The sequence below is a fragment of the Artibeus jamaicensis genome, unplaced genomic scaffold (genome assembly GCF_021234435.1).
Source record: "Artibeus jamaicensis isolate MK-2021 breed Jamaican fruit bat unplaced genomic scaffold, CSHL_Jam_final contig_387, whole genome shotgun sequence".
Taxonomy (NCBI): Eukaryota; Metazoa; Chordata; class Mammalia; order Chiroptera; family Phyllostomidae; genus Artibeus; species Artibeus jamaicensis.
In genome coordinates this window covers 23,546,427-23,569,446 of record NW_026521812.1, presented here as the reverse complement: position 1 = coordinate 23,569,446, position 23,020 = coordinate 23,546,427, and the positions used below count along the sequence as shown (strand labels likewise).

General features: G+C 46.9%; 1 protein-coding gene across 9 annotated transcripts in view; it reads right to left on the bottom strand.

The window, feature by feature from the left end:
• SCML4 (Scm polycomb group protein like 4) overlaps positions 1–23,020 on the bottom strand; it is a 104,345-nt gene that overhangs the window by 27,143 nt on the left and 54,182 nt on the right. For 7 of the 9 annotated variants that reach the window (XM_037158976.2, XM_053664786.1, XM_053664787.1 and 4 more), the window contains exons 3-5: positions 21,965–22,094; positions 19,318–19,518; positions 14,910–15,104 (exon numbers count right to left, since the gene is read on the bottom strand). In XM_037158976.2, coding sequence (XP_037014871.2) covers positions 14,910–15,104; positions 19,318–19,518; positions 21,965–22,094 — 526 coding nt within the window. Of the gene's footprint in view, positions 1–1,848; positions 2,099–14,909; positions 15,105–19,317; positions 19,519–21,964; positions 22,095–22,488; positions 22,690–23,020 lie in introns of those variants that run through there. The other 2 variants (XM_053664788.1, XM_037158981.2) reach the window with 2 other exon arrangements.

Genomic DNA, 23,020 nt, shown 5'->3' with positions numbered 1-23,020 from the left:
AGGAAGGACCCAACCTGTACTTGGAGAGAGAACTATACTTTTCAAGCAGTTCTGTGCCTGACTGGTGAGCGAACACCAGATGGGGCCAGCGGACCTGGGATCGCCCAGCGTGAGTGCCCAGCGTGGATCCGACCTCCGCACACACACACACGTGCAAATCCCATTTATGGTCCTTTTCTCCTGGGTTCTTATCCCTTCTCATCTGAAATGAGCTGTCTTGTTACCCCAGCACCTCTCACTAAACCAGAGCATCCAACCCAGCCGCTATTTAAGGCCACTTAACCACTGTGGAGTCCACCGGCTCAGCAAAGCGGGGTAAACAAAACGTATTTTATGCACTTCCCTTCTATAACCTCCTGCCTCTATCTTACAGACTAAGGATGCCACTTAAAAATCATTAAACTTTTCCCCCAGAAAAAAAATAATCTGCTTTTCTATGGTCACACGAGCATGCTTACATAGGAAGGCAAGTGCAAAACGGCACATTCAAGGAAGCCTGCCACCTCTTCAGGGTTCGTGTCATGGAAACTTTCCGGAGAGTCCGATGCTCCTTTTTCCCATTGCTAATCTGTGGACGATGATTTCCCCCAGCCTGCCCATTAGTGAGGCCACAGAACCCTCTGGAAGAGTTCAGACCCACTCAAGCCTCAAGGGAGACCAACTTGCTTCTGAACTTGAATCGTGTCTAAGCCTCTCTGTTTGGGGAACAAGCTCCAGGGTCCAGTGTGTGTGGACTCCCCTCTTCCCTCACCCCTACAGAGGCCTCTGCAGACGCTTCCAGGGTGCCTGCTGCAACCCATTCCCGCTATAGGTCTGGAGAGGCAGGCACGAGCGCCCAGAGGACCTCCAGAGAAAAGCAGGAAGAGGCAGACGGTGGAGAAGAAGAAAGCCAGGAGCCGGAGAGAGAAAGAGAAAGTCTCAAAGCGGCAGGAGGGTCACAGAGAGGGGGAAGGGGCCCACGTGTATAAAACCACAGCTGGTGTTGACCCCATGTCATCTAGGACACAAGACCTAACTTCTCACAGTTAAGTAAACTTGGACTATATATTTTACTTAAAAAATTAAACTGGCACTTTACTTGGATTCTCTAATCAAATGAAGCCCTGTAAAGCAACAATAACTCCATCAGCAAAACTATTCTCAAATCATACCTGTTCATGCACTAGTCACCCCCCAATTCCAGAGCTTTGAACACTGTCCTTTCCCCATTTTCTCTCTCTCTGCCTCTACCTCACACACATACATGCACACATGCACATACACACTCACCCTCCACTCCCCACTGTATCTCCTCGTGTGGGCCATAACCTCCTAACTGCAGGAGCAACAGTGCAGGGTAAAACCTTCCTACCGCCATCACTGCTGCCTTCCCCCAGGCTGGGAGCCTGGGCCTTTCTGTTGCCAGCAGGTCTGCTGAGCCCACAGGCCACACAACCCGCCCCCCCCACCCCAGCCCACCAGGCTGGCAAGAAGGTCAAACCCTTGGGTCAGTGTCCACAGGGCTCCATGTGTGACCAGCTTGGCTGGGCTGCTTAAAGAGACAGCAGCACCATACGCCTGTAGCCTGGAAACCCAGATTAGAAAAGAAGGAAGGTTATCAGCCTGATAGCACTGCCTCTGGAATAGCTGTGGAGTGACTATTACCTGGGCTTTACCTGCTGCCACCACCGAGGAGCACAACCTGGAGTGGAGAGAAAGAATGGAAGCAAAGAAAGAGACCTTCTAGGAGAGAAGCAGAAAGAGCAAGGGGGCAGGCGGGGCGGCCGCAGGCAACAACAAACAGCCAGTCCCCCACAGAGCCGTGCCTCCCCTCTCGGAGCCAGGGACACACAGGGCATTGTTTCCTACCGTGAGTGGCTGTGTCTCTGTCACCAGCAGCCTCACACTCACTCTGGTCCAGCACCAGCGGTGCCTCACACCTGCTCGGTGCCCTGGGAGACAGAGAGACCTCTAAAGGACTTCTTGGTGGCAGAAACCAGCAGGCTTCCTCTCTGCCCTCGAGCCGCCTCTCACTGAGGCTCTGGGGAGGTCTGCAGATTTCCTTTTCTCAGGCGGTCCCGCCCCTTGTTCTCGCTCAGATAAGCCCTGTTCTGCTTTCCCTGAGGGCCTCCCGTCCCAGCCTTCCCGGTTCAAAGGGCACCAGGTCACACCACCTATGACGCTTAGCATTTCACCCACTTCAATTAAATTTTCTCTTAACTTGGTCTCTGGCCAGTATAGATTTTTTTCTTTCAGCTTGTCACTAAATTCAGCTCCCTCTGCCCTCAGAATCAACCTTATGACCTCTCTGGCCCATTTCAGTACATTTCTACCCTTTATCCCCTAATGAGATGCACAGACACCAACTATAATTTACATGCCTGACACCTCAACTTCTTTAGTCCTCCTGGATCTTTCTGGTTTACCTGCCCAATATTCCTGGTTTGCCTAAGACTCTCCCTAAGCCTATGGGTGGGTTTCTTCCTGTGGAAATGTTGCCCAAAGGCAATTTTGCCCAAAGTCAGCCATTTGGAATAATGAATGATGGCCTTTCATTCTCAAGAGGAGAACAGGTTTCATAATCACCCTCTACTCACGGCTTTGCCAAGTCTCTACCCCAAGGTTCATGGGAACTCCCAAGAGGTGGGGGAGGGGGAAGAGGAGGCTTCCACAGTCATGTTCTGCTTTCTTAATAGCCCCCACATTTTGGGGTCTTTCATAGAAATCTGGGGAAACTAAAAGTGGTTTTTAATCACTGAAATGTTGGACTCCCTGGACTAGAGGACACCTTGTACGTTTCTAACCAGACGCCCCGACTTTGGGGCAGGCTCACGGCACTTCCTGGTAATCCTCACACTGGAGGAGCAAGCTGCCACGTTCTGGGGTGCTCTGTGCAGAGGTCTGCACTGCAGGGCACCAACAGCCTGTGGGACACGGAATCCTGCCAACAGCCCCATGAATGAGCCAGGAAGCAGATTCTTCCCGTGTTGAGCTTTGAGGTCATTGCAACCTTGTGGGAGACCCAGGGCCAGTGGGACTCAGGTAAGCTGCACCTCAGTCCCTAACTCACAGCAGCTGTGAGATAATAAATGCTATTTTAAGCCACCAAGTTTTGGAGTAATTTGTCACAGAGCAATAGATAACTAATACAGATGCGGAGAGGAGATTTGTTTTATTCCTCTTGACTCTGCATATCCACAATAGAAGCTGTAATGATTAATTCAATAGCAGCTAGGATGTATCTGCTCGATAGCTGTCTAATTCTCTGCCAGGATATTGATGGGATTGTTTACAGTTTAGGTATGAACCTAGAACTCACCCACTAATAAGAGAGAGTACATGAAGTTTATCTTAGAGGCCTACTGGGTTCCTAAGTGGCTTCAGTTCACTTGGCATGGTTTGCCATTTTACCCTCCTTCTGATGCAGGGCCAGCAGATACTGGTGTGGGAAAGTGATAGATACTTTAGGGTTCACCACGGGGGCTCGGGGTATCAATCTAGGGGAACGGCCCGGAGGGGTGGAGAGAATCTCCAATTACAGCTACTGTGGGCCCCAGAGCTTTGGGAATGCCTGTATCTCGTAGACTCAGTCCTTTGTTCCCATCAGTCCTTGTGCTTTCTGTGTCTGATGCATAAAGCAGACAACTTGGTTGCCATCTTCTTGGATCTCCTTAGAGGCCTGGCCCATCCATATATATCCTCTTCCATCACAGGCAGGGTACTCTTTGGCCAGAGACCCAAAAGCCTCCTGCAGCCAAGTCAGGAGTCCCCAGCGTCATCTGGCCATTGGGAAGCTGATGGGAGACTAATGGGCGGGGGTGTCACAGAAGGCACAGTTGGCCTCTCAGACAAAGGAGCAGATTGTAGGTTTTTTATCTGACAAGAGCGCCTGGGGCAGGGGCAGGATGTCTCTCAGAGTTCCTGACACCAGCCCTGAGGGAAGGAAGAGTCCCTGTGGCCGCTTTCTACCGGCTCTTCTTTTCCTCCACCCGCCCCATGGAAGAAGCTCTCCCACACGGCCCAGAGCCTAATGGCCACTGGCCATCACCGTCGTTCTGTGCCTCAAGTCTTGGGTGTTGGCATCTTTAATCCACCAAATGATTTTATGGGTGATCTTGGAAAAGTGCTATCTTAATTTCTTTTTGTTGCATTTTAATAAAGACACTTTCTATTACAGTATTATCAAATTAGTCAACATAATTAAATATCATGTTCTTTGTCCCACATTTAAAGTACCTTGGGAGGCTCCAACAACTTAATTGGAACATTCATTCATTTAACCAATCATTATTGAATACTTCTCTTGTGCTTCCTCAGTATCTACAGGACTCAAAAGAGAGCCTAAGCCTTACAATGCAAAGGGATCCAATAAATTAGTGAACATTGTAAAACTCTGTTTTAAATTCTACAAATGCCAGGCTTTTCTCTAGACTTTGTCTCTTTCCCTTTAGCTCAATGTCTTTAAGTAGGTACCGACATTACAGTGGAATGAATAATATTATTGAAAATATAATAATAGCTTTTCCTAAGCGAATCCTATTGGCACACAGGCAGTGCTCTGATCAGCAATCCTACACCGGCACACGCTCCCTCATCCGTGCTAGGGGCGCAGCGGGCTGCTTCTGGACCTGTCTGTCTGAAGATATATGAGGCCTTAGTATCTGCTGCGGAACTTGTGGACACACTTGTTTTAAACCTTTCCATCAAAACATTCTGTGAGGATTCTTAACTCCTGAACTTGACACTGATACTTTGTTCTCCTGCCCAGCGACCCCTTCCCAACTGTTGGCCTGAGAACCAGATGGGTCACTCATTCACGTGGCCCAAGGCTATGAGAGCACAAGTACAGCTCTGCAGTGTTCCCGACAGCCAGCGCCGGGAGGCCAGCGGCTGCAGTAGAATCTGGAGTAGGCCACCTCGTGTGGGTTTGGTAGAAAAAATCCTCCCAGTGTCTAGTGTGGTGGCTCTGCACGCCCATGGATGTCATCCAGCCAGGATAGAGCTGGGGCACAAGGACAAGGACAAAACACTCCTTGGGACCAAGGTAGGAAACCCAGAAGGAGAACAGAGAATTGACCTACTTGGAGCGCCTTTTCTGCCTAGACCTTGCTACATGGGAGTTGGGGGTGGTTTTGTTCTTTTACATCTTTGCTAGAAGAAGTGACACAGGTGTACCACAAGCCACTTGTGAACATCCATTTTGTGCCATCAGGCTTCTGAGCTGGGAAACAAAACACATACCGCACCCAGCAGGCGGTTAGGGCCCTACAGACGGGCAGGCTCGGGAGGAAGAGTAAAGGGCTGAAGAGGAGAAGACGTGGGTTCACTGTCCTCCCTGCTGCTGCCTGTCCTGTGGCCTCAGCTCTGCTGGCCTAAGTGCATCACAAAGAGGGGGATCCCAATAAACATTTGCCAACTGACTCAGTGGATGTTTCTATATCAAGGAACTCATGCCACTGGGTAAACTCTCTTTCCTCCTTGGCATAACACATTTTCTGTAGTCATTCTCTGTAGAGCTATGAGAGTAGACAAATTTGTAGTGGCACACGGAAGCAGATTTGATTTCTAAATGCTGGGTGTACGAGTCCCCCATAATGAAACACACTGGGAGTGTCTGCTACTCCAGGCATTTTCTGGTGCCTGGCTCGATGACCACCAGCCAAGGGACAAAAACATCAAGCCTCAATAACGAATGTCCTCTCTGAGCTCCCACCCCTACCATCTGTGTATCAAAAGAGCTGCTCAACAAAAAGTAAACAATTTGTTCCCATCGTGTTAAACCTTCAAAAGGCAGGAAACCAATGTCTACATTAGATCTTGCAGAAGGGTTCAGCTCTCACATCTGTGGTTTCCAGACCTCCCTACTCTTGGTGAGCAGACGATATGTTCTGTTGTGTTGCACAGAATTGAAGTCAGTAAATATTTACTGTGCTTCATTATGTCTCAGGCTCTGCTGGGGACGACATGGCCCTCTCCCCAGGCCTATCTAGCAGGGAGATGAGATCTGGGCCCAGACTCCAGCAATACAGGTAGCATCAAGTGCCCTTGTAAGTGTGTCAGCAAGGGTTTGGGGAACAGAGACCCTGCTGCAGGTGGCCAGACCACACTGAGAAATTTGCCTGCTGTCATTCGTTCCTTTCTTTCACCCTCCTTTCTGCCCTGCAAACCTCCTCTTTCTCACCTGGATTTGCATACATTCCATCTCCCCCCTACATACAAACACCACTCTTCTCTCCAGCCCACAGTCACCTCCACCAGACACTGTATTATCTTTTGTGGCCACACTTGCACAGGGGGCATCAGGCTAGCCGAGGTAAACTTATTTTACTGAAAACCCGAACTACATTTTCCCACGTGAGCAGGACTTGGTCAGCCCACACTTACTGCTCTGAGTGCGGTCCCCCGCCAGCAGCAGCGCCACATCCCCTGGGCGCCTGCTGGAAATGCAGGCTCTCAGGCCCCACTGTAGCTCTGCTGAGCCAGATCTCACTTTTTAATAAGATGTCCAAGTGGTTCCCAAGCACACTAGTTTCAGAAGCATTGGCTAAAGTTGATTTATAATTGAGATCTTTTTTCAACATTCAAAGGTAAGGTAAAAATTTCCCCGGAACCATCTCATGACTTTCACCAGAAGCACAAGTGTCATCAAATCTGTGCTTCTGCCTCCATTCTCCTACAGCACTCAGAGAACTGTTCTATTTCCTAACACACAAACCACCTATGGCTGTCAGTTAATAGAACTGGAGAAAAATGGCTGAAGTTCCTGGTCTCAAGCCAAGGACCCTGCCTTCCAGGCTGAATTCAGGCAGCTGAGTTGGTTGGAAGCCTGGTTCTCCCTGGCCACAGAAGAAAGATCATTTGGTGAGAGGGTTATTTCAAAGGTCTGAGGAAGGAATTTGGAAGAAGCCCTTTCTCCGCTTTAATGTGGGTTCCTCTGCCTTTATGTCCTCACCTTCACCGTCGGAGGCCCCCTCAGTGGGGCTTCTGGGCACCCTGACCTCCTGCTGTCCAGGGCTATCTTCTGCTACTGCAGATGCCACTCTCAGCCTGGAAAGGACCAGCGAGAACATCTTGCTCCTACTTCTCTGGGTTGCCAGAGCTTCCCCTTTGGTTATAACAGGCGGACAACTGCCCTTGTCACTAGTAATGGGGAGATCACTACCACCCAAGCAGCCCCTTCTGAATGGCTTTGACTTCAGAAAGGTCTTTACAATGTCAACTCCACTTGACTTCTGAGGGAGGAATCTTCTGAGAGTTCTACCTCATTGTTCAGCTGCCAAGTTTTCTATGTAAAGAGCATTCCTTAAGCCCATGCTTCTAAAACTTTGCTGTGTCTTCAAAACACCTGGGCTGTGTGGTTGAAGAGTGTTTTTGGGGGGGGGCACGGGGCTGAGCTTTTGCCTTTCTCAGGTGGGGACAAGGCTCCTGACACAAGTGTCAGTGGCAAGAGTACGTTAACCTAGCTTCAGGACCACAGAGAACAAATCCATGTGACCTGCTGGTTTTTTTAACTGGAACAGAAACCATGTCTTCCTCCAATCGCCCATTTTTTTTACCACAAACATCATAGTTTCTCATGGTTTTGCATTTTTATTGTCTGACTAACTCTTCTGGAAGTGCTCGGATGAGCGCTGACGAACCCTCTAGTGGTGTGTCGGCGAGCCTGGACCACTCTAGTTTTGACTGAACCACCTCAGGGCAGAGCAAGGTCTGGTTCAAATGAGCTCAAGGCTGTACAATCTTGTTTAGGAACAACATGGTCCTATGGACAGATGTGAAGCCTAAAATCAAGCAAGACCTCAATCCTTCCCCTTTGTAAATAGAGAGGGAGGGAGGGAGGGAGGGAGGGCAACATCAATTGGTTGTTCCACTTATTTATGCATTCATTGGTTGACTCTTGTATTGATATGTGCCCTGACTAAGGATCGAACTGCCACTTTAGCATATTGGGATGGTGCTCTAACCAACTGAGATACTTGGCCAGGGCATAAAGTAATAATTTGATATGTTAGCCTTTAATGGAATTTTGACAAGGCAAGCCTAAACAGGCAATGTCATAATCCGAAGGCAAACTCCTAAATGGTGTCATTTTAGGCCCCATAGCAGACTGATGGGAAAGATGTGTGACGAGAGGGCCGCTCAGAGCCTACTGCACCACAGCGGCTTCCTCTACCCTCTCTGAGGCTCCCAGACACAAAGCATTCTGTTCTGCAACACCCAGGGCATGAGGAGAAATTTCCATGAAGTTGGTTGATTTGGAGAATTAAGTTTTGCAAAGCAGCCACGGGCTAGGGAAAGTCTCATGAAAACAACTGGAAGTATTACTTCTAAAGCCAAGCCAACTACAAATGAAACTAACACTCAGGTAGAAAGGGAAACAGTGAGGCAGCTATGCTACACCAGGGAAAAGATTAGAACTTTATTCAGGTCTTGCTCAGCTCTGAGGTTGTTCAGTCAAAACTGGAGTAGCCCAGGCCTTCTGACACTCAGTAGAGGGTTTGTCAGCGTTCATTAGGGCACTTCCAGTAGACAGTTAATCAGACAATAAGAAAATGCAGAGACATGGTGCATAAGGAACGATCAAAGAAACTGATGTTTGTTGTTGAAAAGTGGATGATTTGGGGAAGACCTGGTGAGCTTAGAAGGGCAAAGAATAAGGTGGAAACCAAGACAAGAATTTTCTCAACGATCACTTAAAGGTAGCTGACCAGGGGCTCCTGGGACAGGATGTTAAAATGAAACTATCTTAGTTTCTGTTTTGGCTGAGGCTGCAAAAGACACCCCATACCAGAGTGAAGTGTGCAGTTCTTGCAGACAGAGATGATGGTCATCTACACCTATAGATGACCACCCACATCTAGCCTACAAAAGAAATCATGGAGGTTGAGAAGCAAGTTGAATAGAAGATGAATTATGGAGAGAACTGTCCAGTAGATTCCCAAGGGCTTCGGTGTGGCCATGTGAATAGCTTGCTGTCTGTCCCTGGAACTTGGGAGACACAATGGATTATTGGTTCCCAAGAAAAATCTAGAAGTCTGGCTGCTCTGATGGCAGAGCAAAGGAGAGGTGCCCTCGGGATCGGCCTGCATGTCCCTGGTTTGTTTAGGTAAAGAGTGTGTGAGTGTTCCTGAATCCTGGGTGCAGACCATCAGAAGAGAGATCCGAAGTGAGATCTTAGATCCTTCCCACAAGATGGCCTGGAGGCACAAGTGGGCCTCAGCTGAAAGGTTCACAGGCACCTCAGCCTGTGGAAGGAATTATAAGTGGGCAGCCAGAGGGGAGTTGCGTTTTTCCACGTCAAGGAAAGTGTCAGTGACAGATGGTAGAATCATCAAAATATGCACATACGAGCCCACAGAATGAAGAGTCAGCTTGAAACAGCTGCCAGAACTAGGGAGCATGATGTCAATGCACAGGAGGATTAGTAAGGTAAAAAAGACTCCCCTACCTCTTGCCTCTCTTCCCTGTACCACTCAGATCATGATGGATTTGAAATCATTATTAGCTAGGTATGAGAGGGGGAAAAACACAAGACTGAGCAGGGGGTGGAGAGAAGCCAATCATACCCTCCTTTACTGCTGCACACAACTGGCCAAGACAGGACTGAGAGCTGGAGACAGGGAATAGTCATAGTTTTGAGTGAAATTTAAGGTTTGATTATCACACTGACCTAGACATATTAATTATTGATTGACTAGAGAATGTTTTGTTACCTGAGGGGAGTCAGAAAAGTCACAAGATTTGTCTAAAATTTATTCATGGACAGGGAAGAAGTGGTCCCACAGGACATATTGAAAGGAGAATGGAAGACATGGATTATATATATGGCTTTATGATTATGTCCCATGAGTCACTGGTTGTTCAATGAAACAAGGGTTCAAGAGTTTGAGAGATAATATCAGACAATTCTGCTACTCTCATTGCAAGATACACTACAAGATACATTTGCTTTAGAATAGCAAAAGTTGTGTCTGACTCAACTAAATCTTATAGGAGAGGCCAGATTCATCCTGTCAGGACTGGAAGGAACATTATATATGAGCCACTCCAACCCCTCATTTAGGAAGCTGAGCGATTAGAAGACTTTTCCTAACTCATATCGTACATATAGAGACATCAAGAAAAACGGAGTATACAGCATCTAGTGACAAAGCCCATGTTTGGTTAAGCACCCTTCTTTGTCAAGGCCAAATTTCTTCCTGTTTCCCAGGTGTCAGAGAGATTAAAGTAAAAGTGTAGACAAGGTTCTTGACAGTATCTGATAAAATCTATGCTAAGACTCTAAGCTGACCCCAAGTAGCCAAAGCAATATTGACAAAGAAGAACAGACTTCCAGCTAAGATGGAGGCATAAGAAGATACACTTTGCCTTCTCGCATAACCAAAAGAAGGATAAAAACAAATTTAAAAACAAAAAATAACTGGAACTGCCGGAAAATTTAACTGTGTGGAAGTCTAACAATCGAGGAGTCAAAGAATAAATCCATCCAGACTGGTAGGAGGGGCAGAGAGGACTGGTGGCAAGGCGGTGGCTAGAGGACCAGACAGTCCCACAGTTGCATTCAGATAAACTGGGAGAAACAACTAGGGAGTGAGACAGATTGCACAACCCAGGGTTCTAATACAGGGAAATAAAGCTTCAAAACCTCTGACTGAAAAAACCTGTGGGGGATTGCGGCAGCAGGAGAAACTCCCAGCCTCACAGGAGAGTTCATTGGAGAGACCCACAGGGTCCTAGGGCATACACAAAACCACTCACCTGAGAATCAGCACCAGAAGGGCCCAATTTGCTTGTGGGTAACAGAGGAAGTGACTGCTGAGAGCTAAGCAAGCAGCACTGTTCCCTCTCGAACCCTTCACCACATATTGTGACACAACGCATGAACGTGGGTTACCCCACCCTAGCAAATGCCTAAAGCTCCACCCCTTGCAATGTAATAGGTATACCAAGACAAAGAAATATGGCCCCAATGAAAGAACAGATCAAAGCTCCAGAAAAAAATACAACTAAGTGATGAAGAGGTAGCCAGCCCATCAGATGCACAATTCAAAACACTGGTAATCAGGATGCTCACAGAATTGGTTGAATTTGGTTGCAAATTAGATGAAACAATAAAGGCTATGCTAAGTGAAATAAAGGAAAATGTATAAGGAACCAACAGTGATGGGAAGGAAACTGGGACTCAAATCGATGGAGTGGACCAGAAGAAAGGAAGAAACATCCAACCAGAAAAGAATGAAGAAATAAGAATTCAAAAAAAAATGAGGAGAGCCTTAGGAACCTGTAGGACAACTTTAAATGTTCCAACATCCAAACCATAGTGGTGCTAGAAGGAGAGGAGGAAGAGCAAGAAACTGAAAACTTATTTGAAAAAATAATGAAGGAGAACTCCCCTAATATGGCAAAGGGAATAGATTTCCAGCAAGTCCAGGAAGTTCCTGAAGAAGTTGGACCCAAGGAAACACACATGAAGGCACATCATAATTAAATTACCCAAGATGAAGGATAAGGAGAGAATCTTAAAAACAGCAAGAGAAAAAGAGACAGTTACCTACAAAGGAGTTCCCAGAAGACTACCAGCTGATTTCTCAGAAGAAACCTTGCAGGCAAGAAGGGGCTGGAAAGAAGTATTCCAAGTCATGAATGGCAAGGGCCTATATCCAAAATGACTCTATCCAGCAAAGCTATCCTTTAAAATGGAAGTGCAAATAAAGTCCTTCCCAGATAGAGTAAATTAAAGGAGTTCATCATCATCAAGCCCTTATTATATGAAATGTTAAAGGGACTTATCTAAGAAAAAGAAGAAGATCAAAAATACACACAGTAAAATGACAACAAACTCACAACTATCAACAACTGAACCTAAGAAAACAAAACCAAAAATGAACTAGGCAAACAACTAGAAGAGGAATGGATTCACATAAATAGAGATCAGCAGAGAGGGGGCAGGGGGAGAATGAGGGAAAAGATACAGGGAATAAGAAGCATAAATGGTAGGTAGAAAATAGACAGGGGGAGGTTGAGAATAATATGGGAAATGGAGAAGCCAAAGAACTTATATGTACGACCCATGGGCATGAACTAAAGGGGGGGAATGTGGGTGGGAGGGTGTGTGTGGGGTGGAGGGGAGTGAAGGGGGGAAATGGGACAACTGTAATAGCATAATCAGTAAAATATATTTAAAAAATAAAAAAAACAATTATCTGGGAAAAAAGAACAAATTTGGAGGTATCATACTACCTGATATCAAACTATACTACAAGTTTACAGTAATCAAAACGGCATTGTACTGGCATTAAAACAGAGATATAGATCAATGGAAAAGAAGAGAGAGCCCAGAAATAAACCCATACCTTTATGGTCAATTAATCTATGACATAGAAGGCAAGAATATACAATGGGGTAAAGACAGTCTCTTCAATAAGTGGAATTGAAAAAACTGGACAGATACATGAAAAAAATTGAAACTAGACCACTATCATGTACCATGTACAAAAATAAACTCAAAGTAGATTAAAGACTTAAATGTAAGACCTGAAACCATATAACTACTAGAAGAAAACACAGACGGTAAACTCTTCGACATTGCTCTTAGCAATGTTTTGGGATTTTGGGGGGGTATGTCTCCTGAGACAAGGGCAACAAAAGAAAAAATAAACAAGTGAGGCTACATCAAATTGAAAGTTTTTGCACATCAAAGGAAACCATCAACAGAACATAAGGACATCCTACTGAATAGGAGAAAATATTTGCCAATCATAAATCCAATAAGGGGTAAATATCCAAAATACATAGGAGCTCATATGACTTAACCACCACCCTAAAAAATCCAATTAAAAATGGGCAGAGGACCTGAATAGACATTTCTATAAACAGAACATACAGATAGCCAATGAACATATGAAAATATGCTCAACATCACTGAGCATCGGGGAAATGCAAATTAAAACCTCAATGAGATACTACCTCACACCTGTCAGCATGGCTATTTTCAATAAATCAACAAGTGCTGGCATGGATGTGGAGAAATGGGAACACTTGTGAAGTGTTGGTGGAAATGTAGACACAGGCAGCCACTATGGAAAAACAGCATAGAAGTTCTTCAAAAATTAAAAGTAGAACTACTATACGACCCAGCACTTCCACTTATCTGAAGACATCCACAACACTGATTCAGAAATATATATGCACCCCTATGTTCATTGCAGCATTATTTATAGTAGCCAAGATATGGAAGCAACCTAAGTGTCCATCAGTAGATGAATAAATAAAGATGTGGTACATGCATACAATGGAATATTATTCAGCCATAAAAAAGAATGAAATTTTGCCATTTGGGACAACATGGATAGACCCAGAAGGTATTATACTAAGTGAAATACATCAGATAGAAAAAGACAAATGCCATATGATTTCACTTATATGTGAAATACAAAAACAAAAAACAAAAAACAAAATAAATGAACAAACAAAACAGAAACAAACTCATAGATACAGAGAATAAATTGATGGTCACCAGATGAGAGGAGGTTTGGGGAGATGAGTAAAAAAAGGTGAAAAGGATTGAAAAGTACAAATTGCCAGTTTCAAGGACAGTCACTGGGATGTACAGTACAGCAAGGGAATAGTCAGTAACACTGTAATCACTCTGCATGGAGTCACACAGGTTGATCATTTCATCAGGAATATACACATCTAATCACGTTGTACATCTGAAACTAATAGAATATTGTATGTCAACTAAAATTGAAAATTAAATTTAAAAAACAATAGTTATTCTTCCCTAAATTTATTGTTTTCTGCTATCTTCCTAGGCTTAAGATACAGCTCTTATGATCATTCTGTTGAATGTTCTCAGGCTGTGAGTGCATGCCTACAGATGCACCTGTTTTCCATTATTCATAACGGTCACTCAATACCACAGAAACTTTCCCAAGCTCATGTGTTTGTCTTGTCCCAAGAGAAGGTCTCCCAGGGCTTGGAACAGAAGGGAGTTCAGCCAATGTTTGCAGAATGACCTAATGACTAGATTCCAGTTTCACTGCCTATGTGTTCTTTATTTATCAACAGCACTGCTTCTGAAAAAAGAAAAAAGGCAACATTCCTATCTATCCTTGGGAACCTTGGGAGCCATATCTAATTCTTTGCAGATTGGTAACTCAGGGTTGCAAAGTGGAGAAGGGGTACTTCCTGTCAGCATCTAGCCCCTTGGGCAGACACATCATGGTAAGTGTGTCCATGTGGCCTTGGTGCCCTTCCCACTGGCCATTCTCCCATGCTGAGCTGTGCTGGGGCTGGTGGTATCAGAGGCACTCCTCCCCTGGGTCCCTTTCCATCCTGTGATGAGAAAGAAACACTAATTCTCACTGAAAGACATATGTGATTTATGGCCTGGGAAAACTCCTGCAGTAATAGATACCAGTACACCTTCTATCCACATGGGTAGGCGTCTGAGTGTGCCTGAGGCAGGACCAATGTAATCCATTCTTAGCCCTAGTTTTTTTCAGAATTTCTTAGTTCCTTAGTCTTTCAACTACTCAACAACTGTGAGTAAATGCCTTAATTACAGTCTTAATTAGAGGAGTGTGAAGAAAATTACTCATGTGCAATATGGTCTCATCTAAATTCTAGTAACAGAAACCTAAAAGCTGTAATGGAGTGGTCCTTTCCCACTGCTGGGAGTAGTGAGGGCCAGCTAGGACCAAGGTTACTTAGATGGACCCCATCCAGTAACCTTGGGGTCCATCTAAGTAACCTTGGTCCTAGCTGGCCCTCACTACTCCCAGGGCTTCCGAGAGACAGCCCATGGGCCTCCAGCAGGAGAGCTCTGCAAAGTAGGGCTCACTAAGCAGCAGCCTCACCTGCCCTGGGAGGGCAGGTACACCAGAGATCACTTGCAGGTAAGGGGAGGACAGATGGACAAAGCCTACCTGACTCCATCCTGCCGTCCTGGTTCTCCTGGGCCTCCTCCGAGGCACTGGAGCCCCGGGGGAAGGGCTGGTGGCTGAAGAGGTCATCACACAGGAGGCTTCGGCACAGCTTGGCGAGGAAGCGGAGGACGTACCCGACGCTGTTGACCACCGGCAGACTCCGCAGGTGCTGTCTCCCGTCAAAGGACGCCGAGACTGGAAAACCACAGAGACAGCAACTCAGAGCGGAGCGCAAGTCCGTCAGCCCTGGGCAAGGGGCTTTCGTTTGTTCAGTTTGTTTTGTTTTTGATTTTTGGATTTCACCTGTTTCTTCACGAATGCCCCGTTTCTGTTCCAAGATCTCATCGAGGGGACCACAGTGGGTGACGTCGTCATGTCTCCTTGGTCTCCTCAGATTTGGGACTGTGCCTCAGCTTTTCCTTGTTTACCATGGCCTTGGTAGTTTTTAAGAATACCGATCAAGCATTGTGTAAATGTCCCTCAATTTGGGTTTGTCTGATGTTTTTCTCATAATCTGACTTGGATGATAAGTTTTGGGGGGAGGAAGACCACAGAGGGGAAGTGCCTTCCCCATTGCATCGGATCAGGTACACATGACACCTACATGACATCACTGGGGTGTTATCATCACCTGGCCAAGACGGTGTTTGCCACTCTTCACTGTACTCTCCAGTTTCTCGCTGCCTTACAAATAAGTCACAAGGTCCTGCCCACACTCAAGGGTGGGAGGATTAAGCTCTGCCTTCTGGAGAGGGGAGAGTCTCTGTATCATTTGAAATTCTTCCAAAAGGAAGAACTGTCTCTTCTCCTCTATTTGTTCAGTCGTTGATTAGTATCAGTACAGACTCAGTATATTTACTCTGTACTGTGGTTATCCAATAATACGTTATTTATTTTATTGCTCAAATTGTTGAAGCTTTTGTCTCTGAGAGCTTTCAGGTCGACTCCTGTGTCCATAGGACATGCCACTTTTTTTTTTTTTTAGCAACCCTTTGGTTACTGACACTCTAATATGTTCCAGGTTTATCTTGTGTTTTCCCTGTCCAAGCCTTAAAACCAGCCATTTATGCAGCAGTCCTGGTTCCATTTATTGAAGAGTAGTACTTAGAAACCAAGATTTAGGCACTAGAGGTGCTCATTGCTACTGGGGTGTCAGTAGTTCTGGGGCCTTTCTGAAGAGAGCTAAGAAATGTATGGTATATGCTATTCATTATTATTATTTCTCTATCTAGACATAGATAAGGATAGATAGATATATAAATAATAAATAGATCAGATAGATCTAGATATAGAAGTATATTTTAAAAACCTGGGTTTGTACTGAAGTCTTTCATTCAGCCCCACAGAGTTCAGGGTTCATTCTAGCACTCTGGGGAATAATCTTTATAAAAGAACAATAATCTCCCCACAGGAATGCTAGATTAAACTTGATTTCTTTGGAGTTACCAGAATTTAGAAGAAATGCTGGTTCCTTGCAGCCCGCAGCATGTTCTGTTCTGTGATTCTCCCCACAGCCCTCTCTCACCCCAAGAAGCCTGCGTGCCAGCCCCAGTGTGAGGAGCAAGAAGCTCCCAGACAGGACGTTCTGCTCCCACCTGGGCCTCCACCACTCAGCATCAGCACCTGGAACGCAGCCTGGTTTTTCACGTTTTATTTCCCAAAGGCTGGCCAATGGCGAGCGGGGTGGGGCAGAGGCCATCAAAGCTAGTTTTGATTTCAAAATGAAAACAAATGAGAAAAATACTCATTTTAATTAGAAATCAAAATAATCCATTTCTTTTGTGTCACTCTTTAGAGCTTGGCGAGAGCTTTCATATCCATCATGTCACTTAGGCCTCCTGCTGTCCTGGGAGGAGAGTTGGACACAAGGTTGACCCATGTTACAGATGAGGAAACTGTAGAGAAGGCCTGGTCTCTCCAGCTCATGTGGACTCTAAGTGGACTTGCCTGTCATTTTAATACTCCAGGTGACCCTGAGAGGAGAGACAGCCAATGAGCTCCCAAGATGCTCACCAAGAGTGCCATACTGGCCATTCAGATGCTCTAGAAATTCCTTCTTAGTGTGGGTACTGCTACTGGCCTCCAATACATTAAAAAAGTGGGTGCGTTAGAAACTGAATCCACAGCAAGAGGGTCTGGGCCACCAGGTCTGTCCCATAAAGCAGTGCACATACATTCCTGGAGTTGCCTGGGAGATCAGATACATGGGAACAGTCTATGTCCTGGAGGAGGGCATGGGACTTGTGAGACCAGAAAGTCTACCCCTGGGGGAGAGGGTGGCTCTGGTGTGCCAGGAATGGGTGTGGGGCACTGCAGGGCTGCTCTTCGAAGCCCTAGGGGTGGCCTGAGACCCAGCCATGGCAGTTCGGTTCCTTTAGTCCATTGTGGCAGCACCAGGGTCACCGTTCTTTATGTATTCTGCCATGGAAATGTTTGGAAAGCAGTGGCCCAAGGATCAGGTTCTGGGTGGAGAATGGGAGAGTCTGGCTATTTCTCCTTGAGTCCTTCCCTAAACCACCTCAGAGCCCCTCAGTGTTACTGAATTATCTAAGACACTAAGACCAAGTGCTCAGCGTGGGCCTCACTGGGAATCCTTCAGCCAAGGGAAACTTGGCAAGGCTCAGCCCACACTCACGGTGCCAGCCCCTGCAGAAGCTCCTTCCCAGCACCAGGGCCCCTGAGGCCACAGGAAGACTAAGCAGGAAAGCAGGGCAAATGGGGTCACTTTCCCAGCTTTGTGGGGCAGGGCGCATAAAGAATCAGTCAGGTGGGATTCACTTACAAGGGTGGGCACACAGTATAAGAGGGGCTTTCTCTTAGTACCAGGTCTGTGTCTTGAGCCCTGCTATTCAGCAAGGAAAAGGACAGGTTTGATCTCAGGTTGCAGCCCAGGCTGAGAACCTGGCTGCCAGACAGAAACCAGAAGAGCAGCCAAGGGGCTCTTGGAAGGCCCAACAAGAGGTCTCTCCTCCTGGCCTCTCCTGGTGCAGCACTTCTATCTCTGCTCACATCTGCTAAAATCTCTTTAAAGTCATCCTGGATCAGACAAATGCACCCAGACTAGCCAAGTTCTATTTTCATCAATTACCAGCAAGCAGACACAACTTCCTGCTCAGAGGAGCTCTAGAAGGTGGGCCAAATCAATCAGAGCTGCAGAAGCTGGGCTGGATACCCCTCCAGGCCCCAAGCCCTGGGGATCTGGAGTTAAATCAAATGCTCTGCTTTGGTTTTTCAGGACACAGCCCCATTGGAGACCTGTCTCCCCATTCTTAGCCATCCAGCAGGGTCACCTGCATAGCCCCATTTCTGGGGAAGTTTCTCCCTTTTCCTTGGTGATATGGAGGCTGTGTCCATGATGCTGAACCCAAGAAAACATTAAGCTGTCCCTTTGGGACATCTCCAGGGTTTGAGGGCAGGTGGTGACAACCACTGTGTAGGGCTCCTGACTCCGCCTCTCACTGTAAGGCAACTTCCACTCCCTCCGGCAGCTGTTGGGTGGGGGCTGAAACTGGAGATGGGCAATGGTAATGTGAGAAGGGTTTGACTTTGAAGGCTCTTGTTTAAAAAAAAAACCTGCCCTGTGAGGTGGAGTTGAGACTGTGAACATCCCCACTTCCCTGCATGGTGGTTACTGCCATGAGAAAGGAGTGGAGCAGAGCAAAGGGGAACAGAGAGGGACAAGGGCTGATATTTTAGACAAGGAGGTCAGGAAAGGGGTCTTCAATAAGGAGGCATTTGAGTAAACATCTGAAGGGAGTTCAGGAGCAAATCACATGGACAGCTGGGGAAGAACCTTTCAGAAAGAGAATGGGGGGGGCAAAAACCCTGGGGCACAAGCCTGACTTGAGGATGCAGGAAAAACAGCAAGGAAGAAGCTCTGGCCTGAGCAGGTAGGGGACAGAAGAGAGGTGACCAGGAGATCAAAGAGGTAGCCAGGGCCAGGTCATCCAGGGCCTGTTGTCCCTTGTGAGGATGTAGGCTTTTTTTTTTTTTTTTTTTTTTCAAAGCGACATGGGAGTCATTGAGGGTTTAGGGCAGAGGACGGTCATGGTCTGGCTTATTTTTTAAAGAACCAGAGAGGCTGCTGTGGGTGGTGAAAGGTGGCTGGATTCTGGGTATTTTTTAAGTGAGAGCAATAGCATTTACTGGTGGTGAGGAGTGGAGGGTAGGAGAAAGAGAGGAGTCGAGAGTGAGGTTCCAGATGCCCAGTCTGCTTGTCTGGGTGTGGAAGCACCTTCTCTGTGATCCCTGAGGGAGGCCCTCTGCACACAGGCTCAGGGAGAGCCCCAGAGCCCAACAGATAGAGACCAGACCTTGGTCATAACCACTGTCCCTCTAGCCTGAGAATGACTGCTTTTCTTTTCAGAGATGCTGTGGCCCTCCTCCGAAACCTGCCCCAGGGCCTTACCAGAGACCATGTCACCACCGTAGCCCTGCTTGACCAGGGAGAAGACCAGCTTCTGCTGGTGGGCACAGTCGATGCACGCCTGCACCGCCTGCTGCAGGACCGCCGACGGCCGCTCGGGCCCAAAGTGCTCGGGCAGCTGCTGCACCTTCCTCCTCTCCAGGTAGGGCCCTGCGTTGGCTTGCTTGTTGATGTAGAGGCAGACTGTGGAAACAAAGACCCACAGAGCCCAGTGTCAGTGCCCCCTTGGCCCTGACCTTGGAAAGCTGTAAAAAAAAAAAGGCAGAAGTGGGACTGACTCTTCCTACTTAGTAATAAAAGAGGCAAAGAGGCCAGTCACTCCAACTGCTGGGGCTTGTTCTCAAGATGGTCTCCGGGTTGGGGATAGGACAGGCGGGCCCCCTGTGGTGCACTGAGAGCTGAATGGTAGACAGCTGTGGAGGCCCGGGACTGCGTGCAGAACCCATTTCCATGCTAAGCAGGTACACATGCACAATCTTCCCTGCTCTCCTAGGAAGCTGTCAAGCTACACAGAATGTCTGCGGCTTTTTTGTTAACTTGTGATGAATAAAAACATGAAGATAATGTTGATTGCTCCAAAAACCATGTATTCAACTTCTAAAGAGAGTGCTATTTACAATTTCAGAGGAAGTAAACACTCAGCCACCTATTTAGATGAGCCCAATCAATGGTTTTCCACACTTGTAAAGTGATATATCCCATCAGTAAAAAATAGCATACCCCAAAATGTGTTTATTTATTTATAGGCTATATACATTCTCAACTGTGTTGATGTATCATATGCATTTTAAAACATAACCAGGAAAAGGAAAAAAATTTAAATCCTTACCCAAGAACATGCTTATCGATTTTAGAGAGAGGGGAAAGGAGGGAGAGAGAGAAAGGGAAAAAATCTACATGAGAGAGAAACATCAACTGGTTGCATTTTGCATATGCCCTGACTGACTGGACCAAACCCACAGCCTAGGCATGTACCCTGATCAGGTATCAAACCTGCAACCTTTCAGTTTGCAGGGCGATGCTCAACCAATTGAGCCATACCAGCCAGTGTAAGAAAAAGAAATTTTTAAAGGTTGATGTAAAAATATATATTAATAGTAGGTATCATATTTTCTTCTACACCTGACTCTCCTCTTCCGTCTGCCCCCCTTCCCCTCACCCCTCCCCAGAGTATGAGCATCTCACCCTGGAGGCCACCAGCACAAAGGAGGGACTTTACGAGGAGACCAATAGGGCTATAAAACAGTAATAACAATGGTGAAGAAAATTCGTTTTCATTGGCCACCTATTAGACCCCAGGCACTTCATATACTTTATTTTATTTCATTCTGAAGACAAGCCTGGGAATTAGGCATTATTCCTTCTTTACTAGGTGGTTAGATGGCTGCTCACAAAGCCTGTCATTGCCGGTGCAGCAGGGGTGTGGATGCAAGCCTTTCTGACGTCAAGGCCTACGCTCTTCTCAGTTCTGCCAGGCTGCCTTCTCTTCTACTCATCAACGATGATTAAGGAGACATGAGTAATAAGGCCTTCATGTCAGATACTGTGTTAGGCCTCATGGAGAAAATAGTGAACCGAACTGACAAGATCCTGGCTTCACGTATCTTAGGGCCCAGTGGGGGAAGCAGACCTACTCAGAGAGTCCCAGGGAATGATGTGAGACCATGGCCGGGAAACACTTATTGGTGCTAGGAAAGCCCTAGGAGAGGCCCTCAGCACACAGGCTGGGGAAGGGCCCTGGATCCTGACAGATGGAGGGTAGACCCTGGCCACAACCACTGCCCCCAGGTCTGAGAATGGCTGCTATCTTCCTCAGAGAGACTCTCCGAAGACCCTGGCAAGAAGCCGATGAAGGAGGCAGGTAATGCCTGAGCCAAGGATCAAGGGGGGAAATTGGGTGACCAGAGAAAAGACCATTCCAGATGGAGGGTGAGACTGCTGAGGTGCTGTGATGGACCCCAGGGACTACGGAGAGCAGTGGGCTGCCTCACAGAAGGAGGGAACGTCCGGGTCCTCGTTGGCCACTTATCAAGCTTGGTCTTTACCTAAGAGCAATGGGGAGAGAATGAAGAAATTCGGGTGTGGTGGGAGAGGGCAGTGGGGTTGTGATGAGGGGGGACCTTGTGCGTGTGGAAGAAAATCTGATTGCTCTTATTCTTGCAGTGGAACTGTTGGTTGGAGGTTGTTTCATGCATGAGAGACACTGGGCTGCATGCTGCCCTGACGGGACTGCAGGGTGCCGGGTGGGATTAAGGCAGATTAGGATCCTTAAGAGACCTGGAAGTACAAACACAGGGATGGAAACTCTTCGAGGTGAGCAGGCTCACCACTGGTACAAAGATAACCTGACTCTAGAAAGAAAAAACTGGGCCACCAACTACTCTTTCTAGTCCCAGCTGAAGGCAACCAGCTGAACTCAGGCTGCATTGAAAACCAAGTTTTAAATAATCCAAGCTGTGAGACACTGGAACTTGTGTTCTCAGAGAATGTGGTTGTCCTGGCTGCCATCTGGATGACACTCTCTCACTCCTGCATTTGAGCTGTCTGGGCGGCAGCTCTCTAATTCACAGAGTAGCTGTTAGATGACAGGCAGGCCATCACAGCCTTGGCGTTCATCCGCCTGACCTACCTGTGAGAGCCTGGGGGACTGCCAGGCTGGGGATGGTGGCTGCGTCCTGAGGGATGGAGCTGAGGTCGGGCTCCGGCGTACTCCGTGGAGGTGAGAGGGCCAAAGGGGTCATGAGTACCCGAGATTTGAGCTGTAAGAGAGAGCCCATTTGGTCAGTGAAAATCTGGGAATACTCTCTGCACCCTGAGAGAGTATTTCCTAGATGGCAGTTAGCCATGGCTACTCTAGCATGTTTCCACACCTTTCTACTGTGCAGCTTTGGGGGCTGAACTTCAGATTCAAGTTCACATTCAAGATTCATGTTCAAGGTCACACTCATAGGTCAGCTTCTTACCCACCCTTACAGTGGAGCCACCCAAGAAATGGCCGTGTCAGCTGGTGGGAGCACATAGCAGAATGAGTGGTGGGAGCCTGTAAACCCTCTGAGAGCAGGATGCAGGCCAGGGGACAGTTTCCTGCCTGAGCCCCTGTGCTCGCTGGAGTCCTGTAGATGGTGCTTTCCCAACAGCCACCCAGAGACTGACCCTGCAGCTCATCTCACTCTGCTGAGTTTTCTGCTAACAGAGATGACTGGATCCTTCTGCAAAAGAGAGCAGTAGCTATTTCTCCAAGAGGCAAATACTGTTCAGGGTTTCTTTCCCTCAGCAGCGATTGTCGACAGCATCCTGGGTGTGGAGAGGAATGAATTCTCCGCTAGTGAGAAGCAACCACCTTGAAGATCTCACCTGAAATCACAGATGAGGAGCTGAAATATGCTGTTATAGATTAAGGAGGAGATGACTGGCTAATAATGTCAATACCAACAAGTCACACTGTATGTCAAGGTTCCACAGATAAGTTTCTAGTCTTCACTTTCCATCCCAAAATAAGTCAATCACTTCACCTCTTCACCACTACCAATGTGAGGGTACTTAACTCTACTGAACTGCATACACTGAAATGGTTATGATGGCAAATTTTATGCCATGTGTTTTTTTCCACAATTTTAAAATGTTTGAAGTTTTTCTTTTGTTTTTGCTTTTAAGATGGGAAACATGTTTAAATGCTAATGGAAAT